This window comes from Musa acuminata, chromosome BXJ2-8 (assembly GCF_036884655.1).
Source record: "Musa acuminata AAA Group cultivar baxijiao chromosome BXJ2-8, Cavendish_Baxijiao_AAA, whole genome shotgun sequence".
NCBI classification, from domain to species: Eukaryota; Viridiplantae; Streptophyta; class Magnoliopsida; order Zingiberales; family Musaceae; genus Musa; species Musa acuminata.
The window spans coordinates 33,084,560-33,098,482 of NC_088345.1; the positions used below are offsets into that span (position 1 = coordinate 33,084,560).

Sequence of the window (13,923 nt, forward strand, 5' to 3'; positions counted from 1 at the left end):
TCTTGATTTTAGGATCATTAAGTATCAAAATAATACATTGAATCTATGATTAAGTATAACTTAATTGTAAATAGAGAAATTATTATTAAACCTATCTAAACTTCTTCAAAACTATCATAACATGATCCTAACATATTTAATATCATTTTTTTTTAGTTTTTTTATTTTATAGCCATTAATTATCAAAACATGATATTCTACATGCATCTATAATCGAGTGCAATCCGAGTATAACTCGAGCATAACTCATATGTAAATCATTAAATTATTTTTAAACTTATTCAAACTTCTCTAAAACTATCATTGTTTAATATAATCTTTTTTATTTTTTAATTTTTAGATTATTAATTACTAAAATAAGAGATTTCTTCATTGAATCTATGATCGAGTATAACTCGTCTATGATCTAGTGTAACTCATATGTAAATCATTGAATTATCTTTATACTAATCCAAAATTTTTAAAACTATCGTAACATAATCCTAACATATTTAGTATCATATTTTTTTAATAATTTTTGGGTTATTAATTATTGAAATAGAGGATCTCTATTTTGAATTTATAATCGAGTATAACTCAAGTGTAATATGATTGTAAGTGTAAATAAGAGAATTATCCTCAAACTTATACAAGCTTCTCCGAAACAATCATAACATGATCCTAACATGTTTAGAATTATTTTTTTATTTTTCTGATTTTAGGGTCATTAATTATTTTTTTATTTTTCTGATTTTAGGGTCATTAATTATTAAAATAAGATATTTTTATATTGAATGTATGATCGAGTGTAACTCGAGTATAACTCAAGTACAAATTATTGAATCATTCCTAAACCTATCCAAACTTTTTTAAAACTATCATAACATGATCTTGACATATTTAATAATATTTTTCTATTTTATTTTCTGATTTTAGGGCCATTAATTATCGAAATAGGAGATTTCTATATTGAATTTGTAATTGAATGTAACTCAAGTATAAATCATTGAATTATCCCTAAATCTATCTAAACTTTTCAAAAGCTATCATAATATTAACATGTTTAGTATCACTTTTTTTATTTGTTTTGATTTTAGGATGTTATATTATCCAAATAGAAGACTTGTGAGATTGAATCTATAATCGAGTATAATTGAGTATAACCCGAGTATAATATGAGTATAATTCTATTAATTTTTGTTTCAAACCTTATCTATAACAGTCATAACATAATTCTAATATGTTTAGTAATATTTTCTCTAATTTATTTTTATGTTTAGATGATTCTAGAAATTAATTTTTTAAAAAGAATACTATAGTTCTTGGTGATATTATCACCTGGTTTGGTACCACATCTCTAGGTTAGCAGAGCACTAGGTATAAACACTGTCACTTGGTCCTATTACATTAGGAGTTTGAAGTGAAACTGAGATCGAGTGTAACTCGAATTACAATAAATATAACTAATTGAAACTTATCAACAACTATTATGACATGATTCCAAGTTAATTAGTAGTATTTTTTTAATTTTGTTGATAATTTTAGTGTAATTAATGGAATTTGACATATGATGATCTAAATGTCCGATCATAATCATATTTTATCAGTAACTTGAATTAAAATTCACCCAAATTAGAACTAAATTATTCATTACAACCATAACATGATTCTAAGTTGATTAGTAATATTTTTTTATTTTTTTAATGATTTTAGTATAATTAATAGAGTTTGATACGTAGTGATCCGAATGTTAGATCATAATCCTATCCTATTCGTAACTTTGAGTATAACTCAAGTTAAAATTAATCCAAATTAGAACCAAAATTTTTAGAACTACTATGATATGATTCTAAGTTGATTATAGTAATTTTTTATTTTTATATTTTTAGTGTAATTAATAAAATTTTATACATAATGATTTAAGTGTTCGATCGTAAACCTATCATATCCATAACTAAAGTTAAAATTACTCAAATTAGAATCAAATTCTCTAAAACTACCATGATATGATTCTAAGTTGATTAGTATTATTTTTTTGATAATTTTAGTATAATTAGTAAAATTTGACATGCGATGATCCAAATGCTAGATCGTAATTCTATTTTATAAGCAAAGTCTTTATTTTTCTATATGAGTTTTTCAAGATTGATGTTGTGGATGTGATCTTAAAATTTTCATTTATTCTATAATCATGTGGGCATCAAGCTTTTTCATGACTAGATCAACACATAATGCAAGCCCTCTAAACTGAGGTACCAAGCATGCTAACTAAGTTAATCTTTTGCAGGAGGAAAGACTGCCATAAAAAGAATTCCAAATCCACTCAGTAGGAAGTCTAGCTTAGTAGTGAAGAAGGACTTAAACCATAGTACATCTCTTTTTGAAGAAGAGTGATTTACCCTAGTTATGTCAACAAGTCATAAGGTCCTAACTCATGAAGCATAGACACTTTCAAATGCTCACCATATACACGATGGACACTATATTTGTAGGACTTCAGCCATGTGGTTACATGATAACACCATTCCAACACATCTTTCCTTTTATTTTCAACATATATCTCAGGTTCCAAAGGGTTGCTATGTCAATGATTGGTATATAATTTAACTAAGGCTGTATCAGCTTTCTGTGGGTGTAATCTGCCACCAAAAATCTCCCCAAATTACCATTCCTGACTAACAAATTAATACCCAAATTCAAAGTAAGAACAAAAAGAACATCTAGCCAGGATATGTAGCCAAGATATAGGCATTTCTTGGCTATAGAAAAAGATATACCGCTCAAAAGAGAAATAATCCACAAGCTATAATAAATCTAATAACAACAAAAAATCACTTCGCAAATGATCAAACAATTGGAGAAAAATATAACATAATTCCGCTAGTAATAAAAAGTCAACTATGCATAAATTGACTAATGTGGCAGCCAATTGAATCCAAAAAATTCTGCTATGCATAAAATCAAATGTGTAGTCATAGTCACTAATTACTATATGGATAATTATTGGAGTCAGAAATCTCCTAGTCAATTTGAAGCACAAGATAAACCACAAAGACTAAAATATTGATATCCAAATCTTCTATCATAAGGAAGATGTCAATGAATTGGATAAAGAAGCAATGATATGAAGAAAAAAAAAATGATACTCGAATCGATAGGGCACGAAGCTAATGATAACCGGATAGGAAGCTGATAGTGATGACACCACCATCAATGCTCAAAGGATCCCTTTCTCTCCTCTTCGATGATGGTGATTGGGTAGGAAGGGAGCCGATGATAACAGTGCCACCATCAAGGTTCAATGGGACCCCTTCATCTCCTCTTCCACTTTGTCGACTTGTTTTCGTGAGGGATATGGCTCATGCTCGTGTAAGGTTAGGATAGGACAAAGATTACATGACAACAACAACAGATACCATAGCGATGACAACCACTACCAAAATAAATGTTGGTGATTACTACTGTTAATCGATCGAATGAGGGTAGTGCAAGGTAATCTGAAAATTAAAAGGGTAATATATATAGAAAAATTAAATACTTAAGCTTTTATTGAGCCGATTTGGTTTGATTCATATTAAATAAATAAGCCAAAAATCATAGTCAAATGGGATGATCATAATATTAAAAAAAAGAGTGTCTCCCGACAAAAATCAAATATGTGCGCATCATCTAAGTAAAACTTCATTAGTAGAGCTTTTTTTAATTAAATTGTTTCCTTTTTTTAGATATATATTAATAAAATCAATCACTTATAATTATGGTTATTATTGGTTAATTTATACTAAACATTATAAAATTCTAAAATATTAATTTTTTAATGACATAATAAGATCTTAAAGAATATTTAATGAAATTTAGAGATTTAACTAGTAGTTGACTTGCCTTGATATTTACTAAAATGACATGTATATGCCAGTTCTTTTTATGGTTTTATAACTCAAATTTAAAGGGAAAAATATTGGCATGTCTAACTTTGCAATTACAAGGATACACATGTAATATTTGCTAATCATAAGGGTAATGAATGAACGATAATGCTGTGAGATTACTATCGACAACATCTCTTCATTATTGACAATCCTTTACTTCATAAAATCATCTAAAAAATAATTAAATATAATTTAATTAAATATTATCAAGCATACTTTTATTTTTTATAACTCTTCAATTGATTGAATATGATATCTTTTATATTGATGCATACTGAGAAAGAATATAATATCTTTTGAACTGGAGTAAAAATATGGAGAATATCATAATTAAAAATATCTAGAATATCATAATCCAATCCTATTAGATTATAATATAATGTCTTAAATCCTAAAGATATTAAATCGATGTAACAAATGTAAAAACCTAGTATAATTTCTTTTCGTTCAATCTTCATGTCATCCTATTCGATCATCAACAAAAAAGAGAAAGAAAAAAAAAATGTATGAAAGGAGTAGGAAGAATTTATTGAAACAAAATAATAAGTTGAGGATATTTACATGGATAATAATGTGCAGACGGTATCTTAGAAACATTAAAAAAAATAAATAGAAAAAGAAATTGATTCGTAATAGACTGTTGCTGTTAGTTGGAAAGTAAATGATGATTTAATCGAAGTTATCCCATTAAATAATACGTATGACAGAATAATTATTTTAACGAGCTCGCAGAATTAATTATTATTAATTAATTAATAGTCTCGTGAAATAAACCATAAAATATTATTAATTTATTTATAACAATTTTATTGGCATTGGCCACACTGCTGATGTTACCAATTTGACAAGGAAACAATAAGATATCTGAAACCAAATGATTGACCTCATCAAACATAATATTAAAAATGTCAAGTAAATCACAGAAACACATAAATGGCTTCAGTCAAACAATTCACAGCTGGTCACACTGGGTTGGAACAAACGACAGCATCTTACTCTTCAGATCATAGAGTATCTGTAGATTCTGCTGCTGGAAGTTGCCGAGGATGGACAAGCCACTCGACGGCATGATCGTTAGGCAAAGCGAACCGTCGCTTGAATCCATGATCATGTAGTTCTCCGCCGGCAGATGCAAATCGGCACCGTCGAAGTGGAACACCAGCTTTGGAACCTCCACCGACGACGATGCCGACGGGGCCAAGAAGCACAAGTCGAGACCGATCTCAGAACCATCGGCAACTGGGAGCTGCATCTGGGACAGGAACGCCTTCTTCAACCTCCTGTACGCACCCACTTCCAGGTAAGTGATGGAGGTGCCGGAGTCTATGATCAAGCCACCGGATCCATCTTCTTGCACCGCGAAGGTCGAGCTCGGAATCTGTAGACGGTTTCCGCCAACCGAGATGTCTTTCAGGGAGAGATAATATAAGGCTGGGTGTTTAGGGTTCTGCACCAGTGGTGTGGATTGGATCGCACTTGCAGCTGCACTTGCGGTGAGATCAGCCAGTGAGCCAAACAGAAGGGGGCTCTTCTTTGAATCATCCAAGGAGGTGAGGCAGTAGGAGAACTTCCCCAGGTCGAGTTGTGATATCAACGACAACGGTCCTCGGCCGAGTCCGACGAGACCGGAGCCCTGCGAGAACCCACTGCCTTGGTTGGTGTCGCCGCAGCCAAAGGCGACGTCAGAGACTGCAGTTGAATTCTCAGTCCCAAAGGTAAAGGTTTCGCTAGCGAGAACACCTTGAGTCGACGAGGAGTCGCCATAAGAGTACAGGTATTCGCAGCTGGAAGCACCGCACGTGAAGGTAGGAAGAGCCTGACACAGGTTGCTCGAGCATGGAAGGTTCGTGTAGGTCGACGAGCTCGATGGATCGAACACGGGAGTGGGTTGGCTGAAGCACTCGTCGCAGGGCTTGCACTGCGTCCATATGAGGTCGCTGCCGGTGTCAATGATGGCCGGGAATGCAAGACTCGGAGTGCCGATGGCCAAGTCCATGAGGAACTCACCATTGCCGGCATGGACCGGAGCTTGGACCTCATTGGCAGATGCCGCGGCTTTCATGGCCCGGGTCGTCAACCGTGCCATCCTGCGGCTGCTGCGAAGTGTTGCTCGTTGGAGCAGCTCAAACTTGGAGAAGTTGCCATTGGAATCCACATGGGTTAGCTCTACTCTGAGGCCGCTCAACGCAGAAGAGGCCCGTGGAACAGCCATAAGGATCGTGGCCATGACAAGAAAAAGGAAGACTTGAATGGCTCTCATGTCCAAAGTGGCTGCCGAACGCAATTGGGTGAAAGGTCTTTACTAGGCTAGATTTCAATCATCAAATACTTTTGTTGACCATAGAATGGGAAGACAAGAAGTTGGGATGGATCATAGAGAAGGGGAAGATAGAAATGCTCCTCTTATTGGATTCCTTATGTACACTTTTAGGTTTGGATAGGTAGGATATCTGTTTGTCCTCAAAACAAAATAGATGGTTCAGATCAGTGCTTTCATGTGACAAAAATTTCTTGGGTCATACACTGTACTACAAGATATTAGGGTGTCATTGACTAGAGAAAATGTGTGTAGCAACAAAAGGTTTGGTGAGCAGCTTGTTTCCACTGCAATAGAATAGTGCTGATAGAGCGTGGAAGGTCTTCCGATTTGGTGAGGTTTGGTGACCTATCAATTGTTGGTTCACTAATGTAAACATCATCAACGACCCACTAATGATAGGAGTTTCTTGCCTGTTTGGAAAAATGAGATATGAGGTAATATTCATCATCATTCATTCATGAGACAAAAAAATATTGGGTCCAGCCCATAGGTGGGCTTGGACTGGACCTGATCTATTAAAAAAAAAAAGGGAAGGAAACATATTAGAGTTGGCATGAGAGGCATGCCTATGAACAGTGATAAGACCCTTAGGAATTTTATTACGGAAGAAGAAGAAAGAAAATGAATGATCACTTCTAGATGACCAATTTCCTTGATCACTTCAAGTGGATCAACCTCTTGGGGTTTGCTAAATATTAGAATAATATTTCATAAATGATAAAAAGAAACATATATATCCATATTCATAGAGTTCTACTATTGAGTCCATCAAGACCTGAACTCCTAATAAAATTAATAAATCTCAAATAAGCTTTTATCCGACTCCTATTAGACTAGAAAAACTTAATAGAATATAATTCAAAGCTTAAAAAATAAAAAAAATCCTAACAAGTGGAGTGCAGAAAAAAGAACAAAGATAGAGAAAGCTAGGGTTTTGAAGCTTTTGCTAGATGATTAGGTGACTAAATTTGATCGATTTTAACCTAAATTTTATATGAAGAATCATTGTAACAAGTTTATGATCCTAATAGTGCCAATCTATGATTTGACCTCTTTGAGGTACTTTTTTGATATACCCACTTGGTGAGATTTAAACATTTTCTTTGATGAAATCAATCTATGGTGATGATGATATGTTATTGTTAAACCAAGATATATATATTTTATATTATTATGTTCATTTAGTTAGTCTAAAAAAGACTTATTATAAATATAATATTATTATTAATGCTAGTGGAGGTTTGAAGTGGACTACTGTCCCATTATTTTTCCCACATTGAATTTTTCATATAAAAATTTGGTGTCTCACTTTGTGATTGATTCATTGTTCTATTGTTTATACTGCTTTAGTTAATATTTACTTTTAATAATAAATTTATATTTTGATGAGAAACTCATTTTGATATATAAAGAGGAAAAAAAATTATTCTACTTGAATAATTTTCTCCAATATGAAATAAAGTGTGACATAAGATAGGAAAAAAAAATAAAAGAAAAAAATTATGGACTTATTCATGAAATGTGTCATACACAATGATGGGTAAAAACTAGTCCATTCGGATTTCTATTAAGAAAATAATAAAATTTTAAAAATAATATATTAATTTTTTTAAAAAAATTCAAAGATGCATAATTATTATATTAAAATAAAATATCATCTCTACGTTGATGAAGATTTTCATCCCAAAATTTAATTGATATTATCCCTCCTTTCAGTATAATCATGAAGTGATTTGATTGACTTGACTAACCTCTTGAACACTAAAATAAATTGATAAAATTTATTGAGAGAAAGAAATCAAAGAGGAGGAAATATATTAATCTCTAAATAGATGTACTAGGATTGTTTAGGACTCAACATGGCCCGAAGGTCACCTTTAAAATATGTTTTCCCAAGGCACATGTCCTTTCATTTAAGTATTTTTCACAAGTACCAAAATTATTTTCATAAAATTTTAAGTTTTAAAATATAAGTCCAACACATAATGCATCAAATATGTGTAATTTTCAGGAACTTTTAGGAAGGAGTAATTTGGTTGCTTATAAACATTAGAAGGAATTTACTTACCTTATTATATTAAGGTTGGTAGTCAAATTTGGGTGATTTTTCAATATCAAATAGGTTGTGGTTGATATGTAATTATCCAAAATATTTCTTTATTTTTTGAAAATAATCTGTCCCATCGGGAGAAAGTCCAATGTGATAAAGTTCCTAATTAACTTGTTTGTGGGCTACGAAAGAGTAATCTTTCTAGTTCAAAAGATAGGTGGCCTTTGTACTTATTATTATTACAATAGAACTGAAGACATAGTTATCAAACTTGGATCTTGATACAATATATTCAAAAAGTATATACTTATGTATAAAAAGATAAAATTTAGTTTTGTAATTAACAGTATGTTACAAACTTCCTACAAAAATGTAATTGTGAAATGCCGTTTTGTTACTGAGTGAGTTCATGAAAATAAAATGATCAAAAGATAGAAATCTAAATTCTAATAAGTTAGCTGACCAAGATACTGTTAGGATCAAGAGCACTAAGAGGGGGGGGGTGAATTAGTGCAGCGGAAATTTTATAATAATTTAAAAACAAAAAGCTGCGTTCGTTCAAAAACGATTATGATGCAAAAGCAAATTCTCAGTTTGTATCTAAGTGCAGTTTGCGTCTTAAGCGCAGATTGCGTCTAAGCGCAGTTTTGCGTCTAAGCGCAGATTGCGTCTAAGCGCAGTTTTGCGTCTAAGCGCAGTTTTGCGTCTAAATGCAGATTTACGTCTAAACGCAGATTTGCGTCTAAACGCAGTTTTACGTCTAAACGTAGTTTTACGTCTAAACGCAGATTTACGTCTAAACGCAGTTTTACGTTTAAACGCAGTTTTACGTCTAAACGCAGATTTGCGTCTAAACTTTGAAACTCGTTTGTATATTCGCAGAAGGCAGTATGCAGTTGAAATCAAGACGTAAACGTAAACTGAAATCTGATGATTGAGCGAAGAAAGCCGATTTACGTCCGAATGCAGTTTTACGTCTAAATGTTAAAACTCGTTCGTAAGATCGTAGAGGACAGATTGCAGTTATTAATAGGATTAAAATGTAAGCGTAAACTGCAAGGAAGCTCGTTCGTAAAAGCGCGGAAAACAGTTCTGCAGAATCAAACGTAAACGTAAACTGTAATGTACGAAAATACAAGTTTACGTCTGAATGCAGATTTGGAAGAACAGCACTTAGAACTTGTTCATGAAAGCGCAGAGAGCAGTAGTGATGAGGGAGGTTTGCAGTAATGATAGAGTGCTCGAAATTAAACGCAAACCAGAGATTTAGAGTGGTTCGGTCAGCCTTGACCTACTCCACTTTTGGCTTCCTCCACCGATGAGGTTGCCGACGTCAACTAGCTGCCTTCCTTCAATGGGCGAAGGCCAAACTTCCCTCTTACAGTTTCTCTCCTTTTGACAGGCTTAGGAGACAACCTTTACAGACCTTTCTCTCCTCACTTTACAGTTGAAAACTTGAAGAACAGAAGGAGGAGACTCAAGGATTTACAACACTTTTGAGCTCTTTAGAATCACAGAAAAGATCACAATTTCGGTATGTGTCTGTATCTTTTCAGTGCTGAATGGGTGGGGTATTTATAGGCCCCAACCCAATTCAAAATTCGAGCTCAAAACGATCAAATCGATCTAATCCCAGAATTTCTGGGATCAGGCGGTTGCACCTCTCAACTGGAGAGGTGGCACCGCCTGGCAGAGCTCGAAGACTGAGCTCTGCCGATTGCTTCTTCTCTGCCAGAGCTCGAAGACTGAGCTCAATGGTTGCATCACCTGGCAGAGCTCGAAGACTGAGCTTGGTGGTTGCATCACCTGGCAGAGCTCGAAATCTGAGCTTGGTGGTTGCATCACTTGGCAGAGCTCCAAACTGAGCTCAAGCTGATGCACCATTCTGCCATAGCTCGAAGACTGAGCTTGGTGAATTCATCACCTTGCAAAGCTCGAGACTGAGCTCAGGCTGATGCACCACTCTGCCAAAGCTCGAAGACTGAGCTTGGTGGTTGCATCGCCTGGCAGAGCTCGGAACTTGAGCTCTGGCGGTGCAACCTCTTGGCTGGAGCGGTTGCACCTCCCAGCCGTGCACCCCTGGCGGTTGCACCTCCTGGCTGGGGCGGTTGCACCTCCCAGCCGTGCACCCCTGGCGGTTGCACCTCCTGGCTGGGGCGGTTGCACCTCCCAGCCCCACAGCCCAGGCGGTTGCACCTCCTGGCTGGGGCGGTTGCACCTCCTGGTGCAATCAGGGTCCGAATGGTTCACTCCATTCGACCCACTTTGAATCTTTTCAGGGGCCCAATTGCCCCAAGATTAAGCTAATGGGATCACTTCCCATTTTCATGCTTAATCATCGTGCTAACTACGATTATCTCTAAGACAACTCCTGCAGCTTGCTCCGATGCGTCAATCGCTTCTTCCGGCGAGTTTCCGGCCAACTTCCGTCGATCAACCGATAACCCTCGGTGATCCTCCTGCGGACATCCGGCATACTCCTGGACTTTGCGACGATCCACTTGGCGAGTTCCGACGAGCTTCGCTTGGCAAGCTTCTGGACTTCTCGGATCTGTTCTCTCTGAACCTCCGACGACCGTCCAAGCTTCCGTCGAACTCTCGAACTCCCAACGTGATCATGATCTTGACTCCGGGGCAACTCCTGCTGCTTGTCTTAATCTCATCGTAGTTAATCCTGCACACTTATCTCAACACATAGATTAGATAACAAATGACAATTGACTTCATCATCAAAATCCGAGATTCAACAATCTCCCCCTTTTTGATGATGACAATCAATTGATAAAGGAGTTATCCTTAACTCCCCCTATCTATATGCCATAGTTGAGATAAGTCAACCTTGAATTCAAGACCTTTGAATTCAAGTGACGCATTGATAAGTTAGATCAGTTAAACTTATCAATGCTCCCATCATGATGCCTATCATGATGTATCTCTTCAAGAATTATGTCAAGGCATGACATACATCAACAAGTTTGTATGATTGTGTTTGTAACTAATCATCATGCAATCATATAAAGCTACGAAGGACTTTTTACATGATGCTTACATTTGAGATTTTCTAGTAAGTTTGCATTTTCTTCACAATATCAAATTAAGATAAGATGCAAACTATAGTACATGTTCACATATCTCTTGGTGATGCAAGGATGGCATAATATTGTTTATAGCATCACTCAAGTATTTGCAACTATGACATAGATATGATTATTGCAGTTCAGCTATGACATAGTGTATATCAATTCATATTTTTCTCCAGTATTTGCAACTATGACATAGTGTATATCAATTCATATTTTTCTCCCCCTTTGTCATCAACAAAAAGCATGATAGCATTATCAAGCAAATAAAGGAAGTCATGACACATATATCACTTTATTGTTTTTGCTTGACGGAGGAAAGTCATTTTCCAAGGAGTTTTCATAAGAGTGTACGGGAACATCCCATTTTTAGCATACAACTCGAAAAATGAACTTTTTACATGCATTTGGTTAAAAATATTTGTCACATAATTTGCAATATGTTGTTTGATCAAGCGTTCTCAAGGCATGTAATAGTGATAACATCCGAAAAATAATTTTAACTAGTTTAAGTATTTGGACACATCAACATACCTAATTCTCTTCTTATGTAATCAAATTGTTCTTCACATAGGGGTTTTGTGAAGATATCAGCCAGTTGATGTTTGGTATCAATAAACTCTATGGTCACGTCATGATTAGTGACATGATCACGTATAAAGTGATGTCTAATATCAATGTGTTTTGTTCTTGAGTGTTGTATAGGATTTTTAGTTAAGCATATTGCACTCGTGTTATCACATTTAATGGGAATATCTTTAAGAATCACTTTGTAATCTTCTAAAGTGTTTTTCATCCATACAACTTGTGCACAGCATGCACTTGCTGCAATGTATTCAGCTTCGGTTGTTGATAGGGCAACCGAGTTTTGTTTCTTAGATGACCAGGATACAAGGGCATGTCCTAAAAATTGACATGATCCTGATGTGCTTTTTCTGTCTAGTTTACAGCCAGCGAAGTCCGCATCAGCATAGGCTGTTAATTCAAAATTTTCTGTTTTTGGGTACCATAATCCTAGATTGGTAGTTCCATTAAGATATCTGAGTATTCTTTTGACAGCTTTGAGATGAGATATCTTAGGGTCTGATTGAAATCTAGCACAAAGTCCTACACTGAACATAATGTCTGGTCTGGTGGCAGTGAGGTAAAGTAAACTTCCTATCATACCCCTATAGGTTTTTTGATCGAAGCTTTCTCCATTCTCATCAATTTCTAATTTAGTGGAGGTGCTCATAGGAGTGTCAATGGCTTTTGAATTATTCATTTTGAACTTCTTTAGCAAACTTACAGCATATTTGGTTTGACTAATAAAGATGCCATTGCTTAGTTGTTTGATTTGTAGGCCTAAGAAGAATGTTAACTCTCCCATTAGACTCATTTCGAATTCATGACTCATAGTTTTCGAAAAGGATTCACAAAGAGATTCATTTGTAGAACCAAAGATAATGTCATCAACATAAATCTGAACAATGAGAAAATCATTTTCAAAATTCTTGATAAACAATGTAGTATCAACCTTGCCTTTTACGAAATTATTTTCAATGAGAAAAGAGCTAAGTCTCTCATACCAAGCCCTTGGGGCTTGCTTTAAACCATAGAGAGCTTTAGTTAATCTAAACACATGATTAAGGTAGCCATTATTTTCAAATCCAGGAGGTTGTTCAACATAAACTTCTTCGGAAATGAAACCATTTAGAAAAGCGCTTTTAACATCCATTTGAAATAATTTAAAATTATTGCAACTAGCATAGGCAAGGAGCATCCTTATGGCTTCCAATCGAGCCACAGGTGCGAAGGTTTCTTCGTAATCGATACCTTCTTCTTGGTTGAAACCTTTGGCCACTAATCTAGCCTTGTTTCTAACCACGATACCATTTTCATCTTGCTTGTTTCTAAAGACCCATTTAGTACCAATTACTAAATGGTCATTTGGCCTAGGAACAAGCGTCCACACCTCATTTCTCTCAAATTGATTTAATTCATCTTGCATTGCGATAATCCATGAATCATCTTTCATGGCTTCATCAACACATTTGGGTTCAATTTGGGAGAGAAAAGCGGCGTTGGCACAAAAGTTTTGAAAAGAAGATCGTGTTTGAACCCCCTTTGATGTGTCTCCTAGGATTAGTTCCTTAGGATGAGCATCTATATACTTCCAATCCTTGGGTAAGGATGTTTTGGAAGTAGATGCAACCAAGTTGCTAGTTGGAGACGGGGTTTCGTTTAAATTCAAGGAATCAAAATTAATATCATCATCAAGATCATTTTTCTTAATTTCTGAAATCTCATTGAAAACAACATGGATGGATTCTTCAATAATTAAGGTTCTTTTATTGAAGATGCGAAAAGCTTTAGAAACCGAAGAATAACCCAGAAAAATTCCTTCATCAGATTTAGCATCGAATTTTCCTAAGTTATCCTTTTCATTCAAGATAAAACACTTACACCCAAAGACTTTAAAATATGAGACATTGGGTTTTTTGTTATTCCATAACTCATAAGGAGTTTTGGTGAGTAAGGGTCTTACTAGGACTCTATTTAAAATATAACATGCAGTGTTTACAG

General features: G+C 35.0%; 1 protein-coding gene across 1 annotated transcript; it reads right to left on the bottom strand.

The window, feature by feature from the left end:
* Nucleotides 1-4,771: 4,771 nt before the first annotated feature.
* Nucleotides 4,772-6,345, bottom strand: LOC103973494 (aspartic proteinase nepenthesin-2). The gene has a single exon (XM_009388069.3). The coding sequence runs from the start codon at nt 6,166-6,168 to the stop codon at nt 4,861-4,863; it is 1,308 nt and encodes a 435-aa protein (XP_009386344.2). The 5' UTR covers nt 6,169-6,345; the 3' UTR covers nt 4,772-4,860.
* Between the last annotated feature and the right edge of the window lie 7,578 nt (nt 6,346-13,923).